The 21,463-nt window shown below is 38.9% G+C and overlaps 1 protein-coding gene across 1 annotated transcript; it reads left to right on the forward strand.

The window, feature by feature from the left end:
- The first annotated feature begins 6,074 nt into the window (after positions 1–6,074).
- On the forward strand, positions 6,075–21,422 carry LOC139453323 (solute carrier family 23 member 2-like). Its single transcript, XM_071234990.1, has 11 exons — positions 6,075–6,217; positions 7,037–7,194; positions 10,605–10,702; positions 11,054–11,148; positions 12,156–12,337; positions 13,042–13,162; positions 13,791–13,947; positions 14,595–14,848; positions 19,356–19,629; positions 20,244–20,339; positions 21,223–21,422. The coding sequence occupies exons 1-11, from the start codon at positions 6,158–6,160 to the stop codon at positions 21,390–21,392; spliced, it is 1,665 nt and encodes a 554-aa protein (XP_071091091.1). The 5' UTR covers positions 6,075–6,157; the 3' UTR covers positions 21,393–21,422.
- Positions 21,423–21,463: the final 41 nt, after the last annotated feature.

The following is a 21,463-nucleotide window of genomic DNA, read 5'->3' on the forward strand; positions in this document are numbered from 1 at the left end:
GGGTTATTGAAGATCTATTCTACCCCGGATCTTCACGGGCCTGTTTTTTACCCCCAGATGAACAGGGGAGAGACGAAAATATATAAAAATATGTCTGTCTGTGATAGTGGTGATCATGAGGGCATCGTAAAACACATCTGTGACGTCATTCTATTGTTAAAACACCATTATTTTTCAGGAATGGACAGTTGTTTGCCAATCGTAGATTATCTCGAACCAAAATTTTAATTAATTACACTTGAAATAGACAGAACTATTTATCTATAATTTGACAAGTGAATGATTACAAATTTTGCCGGAAAACATGTGTCGCCAGCATCTAATTGTCGACCTCAGCTTTGGCGACACATGACGGAGCGGTGTGAAATTACCTATTAAATATTTTTTTTAAATTGCATAACCCTTAAAAGCTATAAAATATAATAATGTTGTGTTACAGATGGTTACCTTAATGACGTCGGGAAAACATAATATATCATTGTTCAGGGCGCTATATTATCCAAACTGCCCATCGGCGTGTATTAACAAGGTGCGAGCGATTAATAAATACCAGTTTAGAACCCCACGAAATTATGAAATGCCGTGTACCATGCATTGTAAATATCAGCTCGCGATGGAGCTTGATGCACGTGCAACAGCGGGGAAGAACGTATTCCTCGTGCATGACGCAAGGTGTGACCCACACAGTTTAAATATAGTCCACAAAGTGTTCTGGTTTATTTTTCAAATATTTTTCAAAAGGCAATGTTTTGTCAAAGTGTAAAATAGGGATGTATTTTAAGTAGGGGAATATCCTCGTAACTCTCTGTTCCTTAAAAATAATGGGCCTCGGCTTCCATAATTTTTAAGGAATGGAGAGTTACTCAGAAATTTCCCTGTACATTAACAAACAAAAATATGTTCGTAGTTCTTGCTGCGTATTTTCTCAGTAAAATATTAGATATATTGTAAGCTTCAATTTCTATCATATGATAAACAAACTGTGGTATAATACACGTCAGGTGAGGTGAGGTGAATTTGGGTTTAACGTCGCGTCCAAGATTATTGCACTTATATATAGCGACGTGCATGCATGTGTGTGTGTGTGTGTGTGTGTGTGTGGCTGCTTGTACTAGACCGGACTGATGCCGATTTATAGTGCTAGCCCACTGAGATAGCATGCCGCAGTTTAACATGAATACCCCACTCAGACACAGTATACTGACTCAGAGCCGACCAGTCCTTGTTTTAGCCCCTTAATGCCGAGCGCCAGACAGGGTAACAACCTTTAACGTCTATTGGTATGACGCGGCCGGGGATCGAACCCCGTACCTTCCGCTCTCCAGGCGGACGCTCTACCACTAGACCACGGAGGCGGTCTACACGTCTGATACTCAACAGAGATGGAAGTGTAAAATATTGCTCCACAGTGTGTAAAAACAACGGAACAGAAGTACAATGTATATGTGTATATTCGCGAGTGATATTTGACAAATATACGAAACATGAATATTATAAGGCAGAACTGGATGCTTTCGTCATGGAGAGAGATTACCTTTTAAATAACCCGTGAAGATTCGGGTTAGAATTTGTCTTCAGCACCCATTCTTGTCGTTAGATGCGACTAGCGGGATTTGGTGGTCAACATTGATACATGTCATCGTATCCAAATTGAGTAGATAGATGCTCATGATGTCAATCACTAGATTGTCAGGTCCAGACACGATTACGTAAGCCCGCTGTCACATATATAGATTATTGCTGAATGCGGCGTTAAACAACAAACAAACAAACCTTTTGATTACATGATGCACATTGTTATATGGCAGTGTACTTTATTGTTTTATTGTCACAATGATTGTAATTGTGTTACATTGTTTCTGTTGAGGATCGGTAGACGCTCATCGCATTGTGTTTGGGCAGTGAATCAGCCGCCAGGAAATTACTATAAGTGTAAACTTCCGGTGCTATATATCGCGGACGGTGTAAAATGTTATGTAAAGTTCTGTAATGTTCTAGAGCTGCTAGACTGGTGAGGGTACTGTATAAAAATTTACAGGAGCTGGTAAGACTATATAAGGAGACAAGAGCGTGTTAAGGCATCTCTTACACACATTTCATGAATATGGAACCAGCTTTCACGTGAGGATCGCTGGGTGAATAATACTGAATATATATTATTATCACTGACTTTTGCTGCCACCACTGTGTTTTTGTATTTGATATTGACTATCATTGCAAATACGTACATATTTCTGGGTTAACATATTGTTTCAATTTGGGAATCGACAAATACAGACAATACATCTAAAGGTCTGCGTGATTCGTGCCAAGCGGGAATCTACTGCACTTTAATTAGAAATGAGTGAGTGAGTGAGTGAGTTGGGTTTAACGCCGCTTTTAACAGTATTACAGTTATATCGCGGCGTGTCAGCTTAATGTGGGAGGAAAGCCCGAAGTGATGCAGGTCTCAGACGTTTACCACTTCGGTGAAACCCACGAGCACGGGTATGGTGCTGACAAACCTAGAAACATAATCGGGGTGAATCGGGATTCGAACCCACACTCATAGGTTTCTGGCGTGTCTAAGGGACGCAAGTCTGCACAGCGAATCTCGGCCCTATAGACGACTGGGCCACCCGTGCCCCCTAATTAGGAATGATGACACGTGACAGTACATTAACGGGATATAAATGTGTACATTTTCTGTGGTGTCTGGACAGACTCGCTGAGCTAAAATAGATTGATTCCACTCAAAATTTAAAGTTTATTTTTGATGATCACGCGCGCGTTCGTGCTAAAAGGGAGTTCAAATATGGGTAATGTATACAAATGTATACTCTCACTATATCATATTCTATATTCTCTTAATGTAGCTACAGGGATGTAAATAAGTAATTGAATCGTTGACAATTTTCTATTCACGTATAGTGGCCACGTGATATGATGTTGTAAGTTGCACGGCTCACCTCGTTGTGAGTCAGTAAAATATAACACCTACCCTAAAACCTACGTCTTAATCACTTCACAACGTCTCAGGGTTTGGATCGTGTAAGCTTACTACTTCCGTGTTGGACTACAGATTCAAATAAATAAAAGCGACAAAACCCTTTCCAGACAGAATATTAACATGTATAATAATGTTTTGTACAGGATACGAACAGTATTCTTCTTATGTTGTATACACACATGCATTTTTTGTTATATTGTGTCTCATAAGCATTATGGCTTGGCGTTACTTTAAATTATATGTCCATATGTTGTGTATACACAGCCGAGGTAACCGCGTGACACATAAATAATATCTCTTGTCTCCTTGAGTGGTCGAATTGACAACTAGCTGGGAATCAGTAACGAAATGTCACGTGGTATTGCAGGTTCGAATCCCATGATCGGAAAATATTTCAAGAAATGTTATTTCTGGTCTGGTAGTTACGTTCCATTGTACCCGCGGGAAACAGTTTGTTTGTTTGTTTCTTGCTTTGTTTGTTGTTTAACACCGCACTCAGCAATATTTCAGCTGTATGACGATGGTCTGTAAATAATCGAGTCTGAACCAGACAATCCAATGATTGACATCATGAACATCGATCCACGCAGTTGGGATAAAATGACATTACACTGTGTTCATAAATGTATTGTTGCGGTGTGACTAATAGTATTTCTATCATAATCAATTTGATTATGTCTTTGTAACCATCACTCATTCCTACAACAGTTTTTCAAAAGTAATCTGTGTTAGGGGAATTTTGTGTAAAGATAAATTGGTTTAATGAAGACAGGGGAATTTGCAACCTGCAATGCTTCAAATATAAATGTGAGCCGAAAAGAAAACATTTTTTTATTTTCAACGATAAGATGTCTAAGATACCCATCAGCATATCAATTTTTTATTTTTTAAATGTTTCAAATCAAATTATATCTAAAAAAATAAAACCATGTTGAAATATTCTGACAAAGAGCCAGAATAGTTCATTTTTCATATTTTACCACTAGCTTAATATATGTTCAGCATGTGAAACATCAACAGAGAGGTATAGTTTCATTTGTTCCTCAGTTTATTAGTAACTATTCTACCGTAACATTCATAATTTGTGAACATGCTCTTCATTAAAGTGAAAACCCGATAGTGCCTGGTATTCAAACACTAAATATTGAGAACGTGAACACCCACAATAAAGCTTTCCGTTTCAATATGACACACCAATTCTCTTGACAACAATAGTTCTACGAATAAATAACACATATTATTAATAGCTAAAGCAAACGACGAACTTATCAGGGGATCAAACGTGTAACAACTGTACCGAGCAGTACATAGTGCCTATATATATGACCTTCCCGACATGGGATTGTCAACCCATGGACATCTGCTTGTCCGATCAAATATTCATAACGATTCCAAGGTAAGTAATAATCTACGAGTTCGGTTACACGCAAATGTTAAGTGATATTAACTTACGTTTGGGGTATGCGTGTTGTACGAAATAAGCTCATCATATAGAAACCGACTCCTTCAGTTTGTTTGTCCGTCCTTCCGTCTGTCACTGCTCGTGGCCAGGGTTAAAAGTCCAGTGTATGTTTTACGCCCGCATGGTATATTAAATATACAGAAAACTACGTTTATAAAGAACACGCTTATAACGAACTGACGGATATAACGAACTTACTTTTTTGTCCCAACTATATGCTGTAGTTATGCTGTATATATGCATATAACGAACTACTACAATGAACTAAAATTAGTGGTCCCTTTGAGTTCGTTATAACCGTAGTTTACTGTATAGACATGTACAAAGTAATATCGTAAAGAATGTTTGCGCACGTGTCAACCATAAAAACAACGATTTTGTTTTGCTTTTTGTAATTCCAATACTATTTCTTGGACACAGTCTAAATATACTGCTCTATGCGAATGTTAATTACAATTAAATAAAGTGACAAAACCCTTTCCTTATTTTTAACAAATCTCTGCTAAAAGCAAGGTCGATTATACGACTTCGACTACACCAGGAGCAATTATTTATGAATTACTATCAAAAAGTGATCTTTCCCGGTGTTTCCGAAAAGGAGAGCGTATCCTGTCCCACTGGTGGTACCTACCACAAAGACATGCAAAGGCAAGTCAACTGTTCACCTTTAAAAGAAACATGTTAATTATGGAACAAGTCAAAATAGGCAATTGCATCGGGCATCATTTGTGTCATTGGTGAGTCAAATATGGACAGTCCTCCACATGGCTACTATGAAACGTTTTGAAAGCTTTTCTGAATGTCGAATGTTGCAACTTTGGTCAAACAACTTCTGAGCAAGAGTTGCACGACGCTCTTTGAAATCTTGGGAGAAGAGCAAGAAAATTGGCCCTCTTGGAGGTTATTGAACGATATCAGATCATCGATAGACCTGAAACTGAAATTAAATGAAGTTAAAGGCCAAATTACCTAGTTTTGATTTTGCCAGTCCGAGCAGAAATTCTGATTCATATACATAAAGAAACGGATCAGCATGAAGGGGAGAACAATTGGCGCCCATGGGCATGCCTACTTCTTGCCTAAATGTCTTACCCCAAGTTTCTGCAGCGAATATTCACTCCCTCTCTATTGAAGCTGCAGTATTTTGTGAAATGTTTGACATCTTAAACCAGTTGTCGATTGAATCAACGACACAACACAAATGTATGCAATTAATCTTGACATGTACATGTATATCTTGTGATAAAACTTGTGTAATGAATACACATATGCATATGTTAAAGTCGGAATCAAACAATGGACTTTGCTTTAAACTGAGGTTTTACGTTAGCTTTGTAAGTTGATGTCTGCTGACCCCGGTTCTAGCAGATCAAAGACGGTCCCACCCCAATACAACTGTTGCTGAAAAGGGATATATACAATAACGAGGCGACGTGAGTCACTTTGTAGCGGTACATGTGCCGATAAGTGGTGTTTACCTTTCTCATATGTTTTTATTCGTTACATGACAGATGCGTTAAATTCTGTAACTCATGTATTCACTAATTTCCAAGAGAAACATGGCGGACATTGAATTGTCTGGGGAAAACAACACAATGCTAGCAACACATCAAAATGACATGGATGGCCCTGACGCAGATCTGGCAACGGAGGATAATGAAAATACCAAACGAGTGGATTTACATGTAACGTCTGAGACACCAAAGATGATCTACAGTCTCAGTGATATCCCCCCGGCCCATGTCACCTTTGGCCTCGCCATGCAGGTAAATCGTAATCACTGAAATTCTAAAGTTACAACATATCAAACATTCAGTTATGAGCATGACGTTAAAATGGATTGAGGAAACGTAATTCTGACTCGGTTTCATTTTTTTTTTTAACTTTATTTCTGTTGCATTGTTACACATGGGCTATACAATGTAATACATAGGCAGTAAACAAAAGTTGAGGACAGAATTATTATGTGGGAAACAAAAGATGACAAGATGACCAAAATTTGTAGAATTTATCGATACTATTACTTATGAGAGCTGTGTATTTTGTAAGCATGTAATATTTGTAAATCTCTTTTTTAAGAAACTTGAAGTTCGGTACCTTTTTGGAATATCTATATTTAAAAATTACGAATTTGCAAAGTAAGATAATTACATTTTCATTTTTGCTGAACTGAAGTCCATTGGCTTGTGAAGAACCGGGTTAGAATAGGTCTTCAGCAACCCATGCTTGCCGTAAAAGGCGACTATGCTTGTCGTAAACGGCGACTAACGGGATCGGGTGGTCAGGCTCGCTGACTTGGTTGATGCATTTCATTGGTCCCAATTGCGTGGATCGATGCTCATGATGTCAATCACTGGATTGTCTGGTCCAGACTCGATTATTTACACACCGCCGTCATATAGCTGGAATATTGCTGAGTTAAACAACAAACCAACAGACCAACAAGAGATAAAAGCTAACCATTATTCCAAATTCCTTGTTCAACCCGTGCTCAAACGTTCGTTATTCATGGTTATATGTTTACTTATGTAAATTGTCCAAGTCGTTTAAGTCTTATCTCGATAATGTGGTTTTGTCCTTCTCAGCAAGTATTGGTCAGTATTTCAAGGTGTCTCTCCGTGACTCTCGTCTTCGCTGAATGCATGTGCGCCGGAGACAACGAGCTCCTTAAAACCAAGGTTCTGTCTTCTACAATGTTTGTGACTGGCCTGACAACATTCCTCATGTCGACCTTCGGTGTCAGGTTCGTTGTCATCAATTGTTCACAGCGCAACTATATCTACTATAAGTATTAGTTTCAGTGTAACGTTAACATCTACGATTTCTGATAAGTGTATTGAGGGTGTATTCGTGTCCACATATAATGAGGAGGCTTCAGATCTAAATTCCACTCAGATCTACATTGAATACAAACGACAAAACCCCTTCCATAGCCTAAAGAAATCGGGGGCACGGGTGGCCCAGTCGTCTAAGGCGCCGCGATTCGCTGTGCAGAGTTGCGTCCCTTGGGCACGCCAGAAACCTATGAGTGTGGGTTCGAATCCCGGTTCGCCCCGATTATGTTTCTAGGTTTGTCAGCACCATACCCATGCTTATGGGTTTCACCGAAGTGGTAAACGTCTGAGACCTGCATCACTTCGGGCTTTCATCCAACATTAACCTGACACGCCGCGATATAACTGGAATATTGTTAAAAGCGGCGCTAAACCCAACTCACTCACTCACTCACTCACTCACTCACTCACTCACTCACTCACTGGACTGGTCTTGTATTGTATAAGCTAGAAGTGTTTTATGTCAAACAGTATACAGAGGACAAAACCCAACTCACTCACTCCTAAAGAAATCTCTATTGTACGATGCCGACTGCATCATGAGCATTTGCTTATGAATCACTATCAAATAAGTGATGATACCATGTGTCCGCGAAATGGTGAGCGTATCCTGCTTCACCGAAACACTCGTGCAACACATGCAAATGCAAGTCAGCTGTTTACCTGAAAGATCCGGTGTAGAATAGATCTTCAGCAACCCATTTTTGCCATAAAATGCGACTGTTCTTGTCGTAAGAGGCGACTAACGGGATCGGGTGGTCAGGCTCGCTGACTTGGTTGATGCATGTCATCGTATCTCAATTTCGTGGATCGATGCTCATGATATTAATCACTGGATTGTCTTGTCCAGACTCGATTATTTACAGACCGTCGTCAAATAGCCTGAAAATAGCTGAGTGCGGCGTTGAACAAGAAAACAAACAAGAGAGGGACTTGTCACGCAATAGATGTGGATTAGAGGGATGTAGATTTCAAGCTGTCTGCTGTCCCTACAAATAACAAAACTATCTTTCTTTCTCTCCTGTAAAATATATTGCCACACATACTGTTATACACATGCTGCATCTGTGATTAAGTTGTCAAACCTTTTGTTTCAATCAGTTGTTGGTATTGTATTTTTAAACCTCTGATTGACAAATTAGAACAGAATCATTTCCAAACTTCATGGTTTAATGTAATTGAACGCCGTTGTATAAAATACTCTGCACCATCACGTCGATGTGTAAATAACCTAGTCTAGACCAGAAAAAAACTGTAAATAAAAAGATGGGCAACGATCCACGTGTTCGTTGTCAACAGCCAAATCATAGTATCTATATTGCAAAACTGGGGACCAAATCATAGTATCTATACTGCAAAAGTGGGGACCAAATCATAGTGTCTATACTGCAAAACTGGGGACCAAATCATGATATCTATACTGCAAAACTGGGGACCAAATCATAGTGTCTATACTGCAAAAGTGGGGACCAAATCATAGTGTCTATACTGCAAAACTGGGGACCAAATCATGGTATCTATGCTGCAAAAGTGGGGACCAAATCATAGTGTCTATACTGCAAAAGTGGGGACCAAATCATAGCGTCTATACTGCAAAGGTGGGGACCAAATCATAGTGTCTATACTGCAAAACTGGGGACCAAATCATAGTATCTATACTGCAAAACTGGGGACCAAATCATAGTATCTATACTTCAAAACTGGGGACCTATCTCCAGAACCCCCATGGGGTTATCGCAAAATAAAGCTTCAGATACAAACAAACACTTGAACACGACATAGCTGAGTGTAATTTGAAGTGAATTAACCATGCTGTTGAATTTCTAATTTAAACAAATACCGTGGATTCTCCATACCGCAATTTAAAAGACCACTTGCGTGAGAAATGGAAATGTGTCCCCCCATCTTTTGTACTTATGAGAGGAATGGACATATCCTCCTTCTTTTGTTCTTATGAGAGGAATGGAAATACCTTTCTTCATTTGTATTCATGAGAGGAATGGAAATATCCCCCTTCATTTGTACTCATGAGAGGAATGGAAATATCCCCCTTCATTTGTACTTATGAGAGGAATGGAAATATCCTCCTTCATTTGTACGTATGAGAGGAATGGAAATATCCTCCTTCATTTGTACGTATGAGAGGAATGGAAATATCCTCCTTCATTTGTACGTATCAGAAGAATGGAAATATCCTCCTTCATTTGTACTTATGAGAGGAATGGAAATATCCTCCTTCATTTGTACTTATCGGAGGAATGGAAATATCCTCCTTCATTTGTACGTATGAGAGGAATGGAAATATCTTCCCTCATTTGTACTTATGAAAGGAATGGAAATATCTTCCTTCATTTGTACTCATGAGAGGAATGGAAATATCCTCCTTCATTTGTACTCATGAGAGGAATGGAAATATCCTCCTTCATTTGTACGTATCAGAGGAATGGAAATATCCTCCTTCATTTGTACTCATGAGAGGAATGGAAATATCCTCCTTCATTTGTACGTATGAGAGGAATGGAAATATCCTCCTTCATTTGTACGTATGAGAGGAATGGAAATATCCTCCTTCATTTGTACTCATGAGAGGAATGGAAATATCTTCCTTCATTTGTACTTATGAGAGGAATGGAAATATCCTCCTTCATTTGTACGTATCAGAGGAATGGAAATATCCTCCTTCATTTGTACGTATGAGAGGAATGGAAATATCCTCCTTCATTTGTACTCATGAGAGGAATGGAAATATCCTCCTTCATTTGTACTTATGAGAGGAATGGAAATATCCTCCTTCATTTGTACGTATGAGAGGAATGGAAATATCCTCCTTCATTTGTACTCATGAGAGGAATGGAAATATCTTCCTTCATTTGTACTTATGAGAGGAATGGAAATATCTTCCCTCATTTGTACTTATGAAAGGAATGGAAATATCTTCCTTCATTTGTACGTATGAGAGGAATGGAAATATATTCCTTCATTTGTACTCATGAGAGGAATGGAAATATCTTCCTTCATTTGTACTTAAGAGAGGAATGGAAATATCTTCCTTTATTTGTACTTATGAGAGGAATGGAAATATCTTCCTTTATTTGTACTTATGAGAGGAATGGAAATATCTTCCTTTATTTGTACTTATGAGAGGAATGGAAATATCTTCCTTTATTTGTACTTATGAGAGGAATGGAAATATCCTCCTTCATTTGTACTTATGAAAGGAATGGAAATGTGTTCCCCTTCATATATACTTCTGATTTACAAGTTAACTGTCCTCTTCGTCGAACAAAACGTGATTCCATGACATACATGTATACTGCAGACTCCCAGTTTTCCAAGGCCCGGATACCTACTACCTGATACCGTTGCTTACCATGACATCCTTTGCAGAGTGGAAGTGTCCAACCCAGGAATCACTTGGTAGGCATAATCAACAGAGATAATGAGAAGTTTAATTTTGAGAAATACCTATATTTCAGTCTCTAAGAGTTCATGTAATGTATTCTGAATCCCTTCTTATTAGTCATAAATGACATTCCCAGCCACCAAATATTCTTTTACATTGAACGTGAAAGGTAACTTTTTTTCATATTTTATGGTGTCCTCTTGCTTTCTGTCCAGATAAGCATATTTTTGGCTTCATATAAATGAGAGTTCATGCCATTATGAACATTCACAGAATAATACGTGCTACGCAATTACTGAAATATATCTAATGTTCATATAAATATTTTTCCAATATCTGATTTACATTCCATTTCTGATTTCCAGCTGAGTTGTATGAAAACACAACAGTGAATGTGTCCCTCAACACTCGCGGGCTGCTGCCTGTGCCGGATGAGTTCATCGATAATAAAATACAACAGGTGATCAGTCGCTTTAAATGAATATCTAACAATAGTTGAAAAAATATGATGGTTACGAAAGAATAATTTTAAAAAGAATAGTATCCTGATCGCCATTTGTAAAATGAATATTTACATGTTCGATTTTACTGGCATTGAAATAAGAATGATATTGTATTAGTTATTGTAATAAGGTCGTCCGAGGATAAATAGTTATATTGTTCCACAATTTGTCAGCACTATAAAATATTTCCAATGTATTTCGAATATATTATGTTATGTTTCAAATAATTTATGGTTTTAATAGTTAAGCTTTATACAGCAAACAATAATAAAGAAAATATTTGTATTTCCTCTCTCATTTCAACATGTTTAATATTAATAAAAGCGACAAAAACCTTTCCATATTCATAAAAAAATCTCTGCTAAAGGCAGAGTCGACTACGATTCCGATTAATCACGATCACGTGTGTATTAATCACTATGAAATAGTGATGATACCAGGTTGTCGCGAAACTTTTAACAGGATTTTAAATATATCACGGTGTGTCAGCTTCATGTTGGTGAAAAGACCGAAGTGATGCTGGTGTCAGACGTTTACCGCTTGGCTAACATCCTCGGGCCGAACCGGGATTGTTACAACCAATCATAGGTTTCTGGTGTGCCCAAGGGACGCAACTCTTCGCAGCGAATTGCGGCGCGTCAGACGAATGGGGCACCCGTGCCGCCCCATAATGTAGTAGTGAATGTGCACTGATATGTCGCTGTTTGTTGTACATATAATGTAGCAGAGTGTTCAAAGATTTTTACTAATTACAATTATTAATATGCAGTTGAAAGCTGAGTTTTTATGTCATTTTAAAACATGATCATATTTCATTTTCAAAGTATAAACTGGACTGAAGTTTTCAGGTTTCCAGTTAAATCGAAACGTGGAATGGTAAATGTTACTCAAATTAGAAGTATATGTAATAAAGAAATATATATGTCTAGCTGAAAGGCTGAAGCTTTGACACACTCTTTTGCAGTTGATGGGAAGTCTTATGCTCGCTGGAGTCATACACACTTTGATAGGAGCTACAGGATTGGTTGGTTTATTACTACGTTTCATTGGTCCCGTGACCGTCGTTCCTGCAATATCATTGGCTGGGCTCTTCCTGTCAAAAGTCGCCTCGAAGTTCTCGGAAACTCACTGGGGAATTGCAGTTGTGTAAGTCAAGATACTTCAAACATGTTTCTTGTTTAACGCAGCGCTCAGAAGCATCCCAGCTATATGGCGGCGGTCTGTAAATAATCGAGTCTGGGCCAGACAATCCAGTGATTGACATCATGAGCATTGATCCACGCAACTGGGATATGACATGCATCAACCAAGTCAGAGAGCCTATTACCACCCGATTCCGTTAGTCGCCTCTTACGACCAGCATAGTCGCCTTTTACGACAAGCATAGTCGCCTTTTTCGACAAGCATAGTCGCCTCTTACGACAAGCATCCGACAAGCATTGTCGCCTTTTACGACAAGCATTGGTTGCTGAAGACCAATTTTCTCCCTGATCTTCATGGGTCAGTAGCCGTCAAAGTAAGGGCCTGACCATTACTTGTCAAGAGGGTTGGGATGTGAAGAAGTCATGCTGTAGAGGACTTTGTCCACAGATTTTAGATAAAACATTAATCGTTCACATGACATGCTGGATGTTCTGAAACGTAATGTTTTGTGGGTCACAAACACTTAGTTTTGTTCCGCCTGTTACAGAAAAAAGTAGTGAATTGAAACCCGTCGCCTTTTTATTGTTTCCGTGGTTGAAAACGTCTGCCTCTGAATATCCACGGAGATGATGAAAGTAAATTTTACACTGTTATGACAATTTGTGCTGTCAAGATTTGTGAAACATTATATGCTGATCTTCTTCCAGAACTGCAGCCATTGCCTTCATTCTGTCGACCAGCATGTCAAATATTTCCACTCCATTCCCGGCCTGGAGCCGACAGAAGGGCTTTCACTTGTCATGGACTGGCAATCACAAAACATTTGCAGTAAGGACATTCACATACCGTACAACCTGGTTATAATACCATTGTTTCTAGGACCAAAATTACCTTTTGATAATACCAATCTGGTTTTGATACCAACACACAAACACCTGCTCATGATATAGTCGGAATCGTGAAATCGACTATTTTTTGGCAGATATTTCTAATACATATGAAAATGGTTTTGTCGCTTTCATTATAATATCAATCAGGGACATCTTTCGCCTACATGGATATAATGGGCCCGGGAAGATCCGGGGTAGAATAGGTCTTCAGCAACTCATGCTTGCTGTAAAAGGTGACTATGCTTGTCGTAAGAGGCTACTAACGGGGTCGGGTGGTCAGGCTCGCTGACTTGGTTGAAGCATGTCATCGATCCCAATTGTGTGGATCGATGCTCATGATAACAATCACTGGATTGTCTGGTCCAGTCTCGATTATTTACAGACCGTCGTCATATAGCTCGAATATTGCTGAGTGCGGCGTAAAACAAACAAACCAACCTGGTTATAATGCCACATTTTCTAATGTAATAAGGTTGCATCACTGGTTGTACTGTATTCACATGATATGAATAATATTGACCCTTTATACAGCACACTGCTTGACATACCATTTCTTCGATGTGTAGGTGCTGATATCTATGGTTGTGGGTTGGGCTCTGTCAGCCATCTTGACTGTGACTGGTTCTCTGTCTCCGGACCCTAAGAACATCCAGTACTACGCCCGTACAGACTCACGGACACACGTCATCGGCGACAGCAGCTGGTTTTCCTTCCCTTACCCAGGCAAATATATTGAACAAAACAGTTGGGGTGGGATAATGACTATGTTGGGGAATATATTTTTGTATTGAAGTAAGAGCACCAAATTTCATAAAGATACCCCATTTCCCAAAAGATGAAAAACACACCAAAATAACATAAAAAAATGATCCATAACTCGTTGAGTCAGATTTATTTTTAATATCAAGAACAAATTGTGTTTTGAGCTTCTGATGACCAATTAACTATGATTATCAATTCTTTGATTCGAAGCGTAATTATTGATCGATCGATCTGTCGATGCATTGCGATTGTTCATGGCCCGATGCCAATACATCGCAGACAGACTGAAATAAAATTAGTTACCATCGATGTCAAACTACTCTAACGATAGTGTGAAATGGAAAAACAATATCACTCAACTTTTTCCATTCTTGTGAACAAATCTATGCGAGCCATTCAGAGCTCATATGCTCATAATTATTATTTTGAGCAATAATCTTCACGTTGAAGATGATCACGTGTTATGGCTTTGCAATAATTGCAATAACAATAGTTCACTGACTGTCTAAAACTCACCGTAAGAAAATTATATTTAACACCTGCACGTTGGCAGTCCATGTATGGATGTACACAGGGTATGCTTTATCAATCACATTATGTACATTCAGGCCAATTTGGAATGCCTCAATTCAACGCATTTGCATTCACAAGTTTCATGATGTCAACTTTCCTGTCGATTATTGACTCAATCGGCGACTACAGCGCATGCGCACGTACTGCCTACCTTCCACCACCGCCTGCCCACGCAGTCAACAGAGGCATCTCTGTGGAAGGTGCTATGGTGATCCTCGCAGGAGGTCTTGGAATAGGTCACGGCACATCTTCCTATGGCTACAACATTTCCATGATCGGACTGACAAAGGTATTTTACCCTTGTTTGAACAAATAGCACGCATTCCTTCTCAAGTGTGTTCAGGAGACATAATAAGTACTAGAGAACGGCTGACACGCAAATGTTACAATGCACTTATAAAACCTGACGAAGGACGCATAAAACTCCATGTACCCCGAGTGATCATGCTACAACGAATTTATCTTACCGACATGTTTTAATACGACATTGTTAAAGAATTACCACAATTCAAAATTAATGAAAAACAGCTGTTCGATTGAGCTGAGGTTAACTTGTGCTATGTCACGTGACTTCCTTTGTCTCGGAACAACCGTGAGGCTTTTTTCTTTGAAGTGGGGTATAAGGGATTTATTCTGCCTCTCAGAAATCCACGTGCAGACTGTATTGCTTGTGGCGGGGTATAAGAGATTTATTTCCCCGCTGAGAAATTTATTACATAGTATTTTATCAAGATCACGTGGACCAATCAGATCTCATCATTCTGACATGGTGGTATGATAATGCACTCTATAGCTATGACACACCGGTAATGTTACAATGCACTTTATAACTATGACACTCTGGTAATGTTACAATGCACTTTATAACTATGACACATCGGTAATGTTACAATGCACTCTATAGCTATGACACACCGGTAATGTTACAATGCACTTTATAACTATGACACACCGGTAATGTTACAATGAATTTTATAGCTGTGACACACCGATAATGTTACAATGCACTTTATAGTTGTGGCAAGCAACGCACAAAAAGAAAATAACGTTCAATAGGGTTGATTGCCTACTAAGAAATCATATCTAAACTCCAATCATCACTGTGTTCAGCTTATTATCCCCCGCCACGAAGTGGAAGGGGGATATAGGAATGGGTGCCGTCCGTCCGTCCTTCTGTCCGGCCGTCCGTTCGTCCGTCACATTTTGTTTCCGGAGCAGATCTTGAAAACCGTACCATATTTCTTCACCAAACGTGGCACATAGATAGATCTAGTGGTGAACTGGTGCCTTTTGATAGTTTGGGATTTTTAAAAAAGTTATTTTTTGAGTTTCCATGGCAACGACTTTGATTTAGACTGAAAATGGCAGTAGTCCTCGTTTCCGGAGCAGATCTTGAAAATCGTACCATATTTCTTCACCCAACTTGGCACATAGATATATCTAGTGGTGAACTGGTGTCTTTTGATAGTTTGGGATTTTTAAAAAAGTTATTTTTTTCGTTTCCATGGCAACGACTTTGATTTAGACTGAAAATGGCAGTAGTCCTCGTTTCCGGAGCAGATCTTGAAAATCGTACCATATTTCTTCACCCAACTTGGCACATAGATAGATCTAGTGGTGAACTGGTGTCTTTTGATAGTTTGGGATTTTTAAAAAAGTTATTTTTTTCGTTTCCATGGCAACGACTTTGATTTAGACTGAAAATGGCAGTAGTCCTCGTTTCCGGAGCAGATCTTGAAAATCGTACCATATTTCTTCACCCAACTTGGCACATAGATAGATCTAGTGGTGAACTGGTGTCTTTTGATAGTTTGGGATTTTTAAAAAAGTTATTTTTTTCGTTTCCATGGCAACGACTTTGATTTAGACTGAAAATGGCAGTAGTCCTCGTTTCCGGAGCAGATCTTGAAAATCGTACCATATTTCTTCACCCAACTTGGCACATAGATAGATCTAGTGGTGAACTGGTGCCTTTTGATAGTTTGGGATTTTAAAAAAAGTTATTTTTTTCGTTTCCATGGCAACGACTTTGATTTAGACTGAAAATGGCAGTAGTCCTCGTTTCCGGAGCAGATCTTGAAAATCGTACCATATTTCTTCACCCAACTTGGCACATAGATAGATCTAGTGGTGAACTGGTGCCTTTTGATAGTTTGGGATTTTTAAAAAGTTATTTTTTGAGTTTCCATGGTAACGACTTTGATTTAGACTGAAAATGGCAGTAGTCCTCGTTTCTGGAGCAGATCTTGAATACCGTACCATATTTCTTCACCAAACTTGGCACATAGATAGATCTAGTGGTGAACTGGTGCCTTTTGAAAGTTTGGGATTTTTAAAAAAGTTATTTTTTGAGTTTCCATGGCAACGGCTTTGATTTAGACTGAAAATGGCAGTAGTCCTCGTTTCCGGAGCAGATCTTGAAAACCGTACCATATTTCTTCACCATACTTTTGCACATAGATAGGTCTAGTGGTGAACTGGTGCCTTTTAATAGTTTGGGATTTAAATTTGTTTTATTTTTTGAGTTTCCATGGCAACGACTTTGATTTAGACTGAAAATGGCAGTAGTCCTCGTTTCCGGAGTAGATCTTGAAAACCGTACCCTTTTTCTTCGTCATACTTGGCACATAGATAGGTCTAGTGGTGAACTGGTGCCTTTTGATAGTTTGGCATGTTTAAAAACAATATTTTTTTAGTTTCCATGGCAACGACTTTGATTTAGACTGAAAATGGCAGTAGTCCTCGTTTCCGGAGCAGATCTTGAAAATCGTACCATATTTCTTCACCAAACTTGGCACATAGATAGATCTAGTGGTGAACTGGTGCCTTTTGATAGTTTGGGATTTTTAAAAAAGTTATTTTTTGTGTTTCCATGGCAACGACTTTGATTTAGACTGAAAATGGCAGTAGTCCTCGTTTCCGGAGCAGATCTTGAAAACCGTACCATATTTCTTAACCATATTTTGCACATTGATAGGTCTAGTTGTGAACTGATGCCTTTGGATAGTTTGAGATTTTTTTTAAAAGTTATTTTTTTCGTTTCCATGGCAACGACTTTGATTTAGACTGAAAATGGCAGTAGTCCTCGTTTCCGGAGCAGATCTTGAAAACCGTACCATATTTCTTTGTCATACTTGGCACATAGATAGATCTAGTGGTGAACTGGTGCCTTTTGATAGTTTGGGATTTTTAAAAAAGTTATTTTTTGTGTTTCCATGGCAACGACTTTGATTTAGACTGAAAATGGCAGTAGTCCTCGTTTCCGGAGCAGATCTTGAAAATCGTACCATATTTCTTCACCCAACTTGGCACATAGATAGATCTAGTGGTGAACTGGTGCCTTTTGATAGTTTGGGATTTTTAAAAAAGTTATTTTTTTCGTTTCCATGGCAACGACTTTGATTTAGACTGAAAATGGCAGTAGTCCTCGTTTCCGGAGCAGATCTTGAAAATCGTACCATATTTCTTCACCAAACTTGGCACATAGATATATCTAGTGGTGAACTGGTGCCTTTTGATAGTTTGGGATTTTTAAAAAAGTTATTTTTTTCGTTTCCATGGCAACGACTTTGATTTAGACTGAAAATGGCAGTAGTCCTCGTTTCCGGAGCAGATCTTGAAAATCGTACCATATTTCTTCACCAAACTTGGCACATAGATAGATCTAGTGGTGAACTGGTGCCTTTTGATAGTTTGGGATTTTTAAAAAAAAGTTATTTTTTGAGTTTCCATGGCAACGACTTTGATTTAGACTGAAAATGGCAGTAGTCCTCGTTTCTGGAGCAGATCTTGAAAACCGTACCATATTTCTTTGTCATACTTGGCACATAGATAGGTCTAGTGGTGAACTGGTGCCTTTTGATAGTTTGGCATGTTTAAAAACAATATTTTTTTAGTTCCATGGCAATGACTTTGATTTAGACTGAAAATGGCAGTAGTCCTCGTTTCCGGAGCAGATCTTGAAAACCGTACCATATTTCTTTGTCATACTTGGCACATAGATAGGTCTAGTGGTGAACTGGTGCCTTTTGATAGTTTGGCATGTTTAAAAACAATATTTTTTTAGTTCCATGGCAATGACTTTGATTTAGACTGAAAATGGCAGTAGTCCTCGTTTCCGGAGCAGATCTTGAAAACCGTACCATATTTCTTAACCATATTTTGCACATTGATAGGTCTAGGTGTGTACTGGTGCCTTTGGATAGTTTGAGATTTTTTTTTAAAGTTATTTTTCGAGTTTCCATGGCAACGACGTTGATTTTAACTGAAAATGGAGGTAGTCCTCGTTTCCGGAGCCGATCTTGAAAAACATACTATATTTCTTTACAAAAAGGCCCAGTGAACATAGTTCACAGGAGCTAATGCATAGCACACACCCGACATGTCATATTGGCGGGGGATGTGAGTATTTCATACTTGTTTAGTTTATCAAATGGAATGCAAACGCATCCACTGGAGGGGGTAGAAATAAAACCACATTTGAGCAGATACTAGTTCCTGGACAGATTCAGTATATAAATGTATGATACAATAATAATAATTTACAAGATATCAAAATAGAGTTTTTCTCTTATAACTTAAATTTGTCTTTTCGCGATATTATTTACTAGTATTAAGCCACTCAAACGTCATTAATCACGGCTGTTTTCGAAACAGTGCATACACGTTTTATCAATGGGAGTATTTTTGTATTGAGAAAATTTCAAGTAACTTATCATTGGGTGAATCACCAAATTTAGGCTTCAAGTCCGTTCAATACATGAAACTGTCTTAAAATTGTTGTTCTATCACCTTAGGTGTCCAGCCGTCGCGTTCTACAACTGACAGGAGTAATCTTCATTCTTCTGAGCATCTTCACCAAACTGGGGGCCGTCTTTGTCACCATTCCCTACTCTGTGCTGGGGGGCTCTATGCTCATTCTGTATGGGCCACTCGTGGGTTTCATTCTCTCCAACCTACAGGTTGTAGATCTGTCATCCACTCGGAACGTTGTCATCATTGGCACTTCTCTCTTTGTTGGGTTCATGATTCCCGACTGGGTTACCACCCGTCCAGATGCAATCAAAACAGGTACAGTTATAGTCCCATGAGCCAATAATCTCTTTTCATCTGGTACTGTACATTCCTTTGTTCGCAATACAGTTCATCTTTCAACACAAAGGCTAGTAGTATTAATACTACCATCAGTACAGTATGTATTCTTCAGAACGTCTTAACATTACCCGTGAAGATCCGGGTTAGAATTGGTCTTCAGCAACAGATGCTTGTCGTAAGAGGCAACTGTGGGATCAGGTGGTCAGGCTCGTTTGCTTTTAGCGTAGGTCGATGCGCTACATATCAATCACTGGATTGTCTGGTCAAGATTCGATTATTTACAGACCGCCGACATATAGCTGGAATATTGCTGAGTGCGGCGTTAAACAAGAACCAAGCTAACCCTGTGCTTGAGTCGACTGTTGATAAGAAGCAACTGAAAATGGGATAAATGTGATGAATGTCTTAATGTGAATCAGAGGTGAAGACAGCAATTACCCGTCTCCTGCTAGCAGTTGTCAGGTTATATTAGCGTGCCAATGAATGTACTCCAGCCTTGAGAACGGGTCACACATTACACAGCTGTTCTCTTGTTCGTCTGTTTAAGCGTTATTACACCATTGCAAGACTTGAGTTTGTTTGTGTTTCAGGTAATTCAGATGCTGACAGTTTCATCAAGATCCTTTTGTCCAACCCAATGCTGATCGGCGGAGTAATTGCCTGCGTCCTAGACAACGTCACGCCAGGTATAATAAAAGGCATGAGTTGATAGGTGGATGTAGTTTACGTTCCTGTTATGAACATAAAGTAACATGGAGGGTTCACCAACGTCGATACCGGTGCACGACATATATCTCCGTATGTCATTGGCTCATGATACAGGCAACATTTTCAGCAGCCAATGTGGCCGATCTGTACGTTATCATATTCAGTGTTCTATCTGGACCTGTTTATTGAAACGCAAAAGGATGACAGCATCTGTACCAATCTTTAGGATAAAATTCATGATTTTGATTTGTCCCTTCGGGTCGTGCAATATGCTATCAGCGCCAGAAAATTGCCTCTACACATCAAACTACAGGACATGTACATTTTAATCAAATTTCATGGAAAGACACATTTTGATTACAAGTAAGATTTTCATCAAAGGCCTGGTTAAGTCATTCCCAAGACAATATAGTATACATTCAGAGGAAGTTTGCAAAATGTGACACATTACATGTCAACATGATACATGTACACGATGTTATCATATTTATAATAATATTACCCTCATTTGGTGTCATCACCGAGTTTCAGGGATGTATTCACATAATTTTATCACTATTTAAAATTTAACGACTCTGAGAGTTTGTTTCGGCGAATATTCGAGACTAATATTCTCTGGGGTTGACTTTGATAATTTGCATCAGGCAATAGTATAGATTTTCGGTGATCTATTTTTATAATTTACATCACTAATTTGTCTTATATGTCACCATGGAATCTGTTTCGGTAGATATTCAAGACTGATTCTTCTCCGGTGTTGAAATGATGAATTTGCACAACATGATAAGATTTATACGTTAGTGGCTGGTTAAACGCATGTTTCTCGATAATTGTGTAAATGATAAGCTTCTGTTTCTACAGGAACACGACACGAGCGGGGGCTGGACTGGTGGGAGGATGACTACAGCACGTCTGCTGAGAACCCGTATGTAGAGGGGTCGGAGGTGTATGATCCCCTCTTTATACCACGGCGACTCAGAAGGTCAAAATGGGCCCGTTTCATCCCCGTAATACCACGTCACAAACAGTGATATTCTCTATGTATCTGAAAACAGGAGGTCATTTCTGATACTGCGAATGGTGGCAGTAAATCATGTGATGT

The sequence above is a fragment of the Haliotis cracherodii genome, unplaced genomic scaffold, assembly GCF_022045235.1.
Source record: "Haliotis cracherodii isolate W230 unplaced genomic scaffold, xgHalCrac1.p SCAF_9, whole genome shotgun sequence".
Lineage (NCBI taxonomy): Eukaryota > Metazoa > Mollusca > Gastropoda > Lepetellida > Haliotidae > Haliotis > Haliotis cracherodii.

Bases quoted from the DNA above. Each gene is read 5' to 3' on its own strand.
- LOC139453323 (XM_071234990.1), top strand. From the start codon at position 6,158: ATGATCTACAGTCTCAGTGATATCCCCCCGGCCCATGTCACCTTTGGC. The intron at 7,195-10,604 runs GTTCGTTGTCAT...TGTATACTGCAG, and splicing joins ATGTCGACCTTCGGTGTCAG to ACTCCCAGTTTTCCAAGGCC. The intron at 13,948-14,594 runs GCAAATATATTG...ATGTACATTCAG, and splicing joins GTTTTCCTTCCCTTACCCAG to GCCAATTTGGAATGCCTCAA.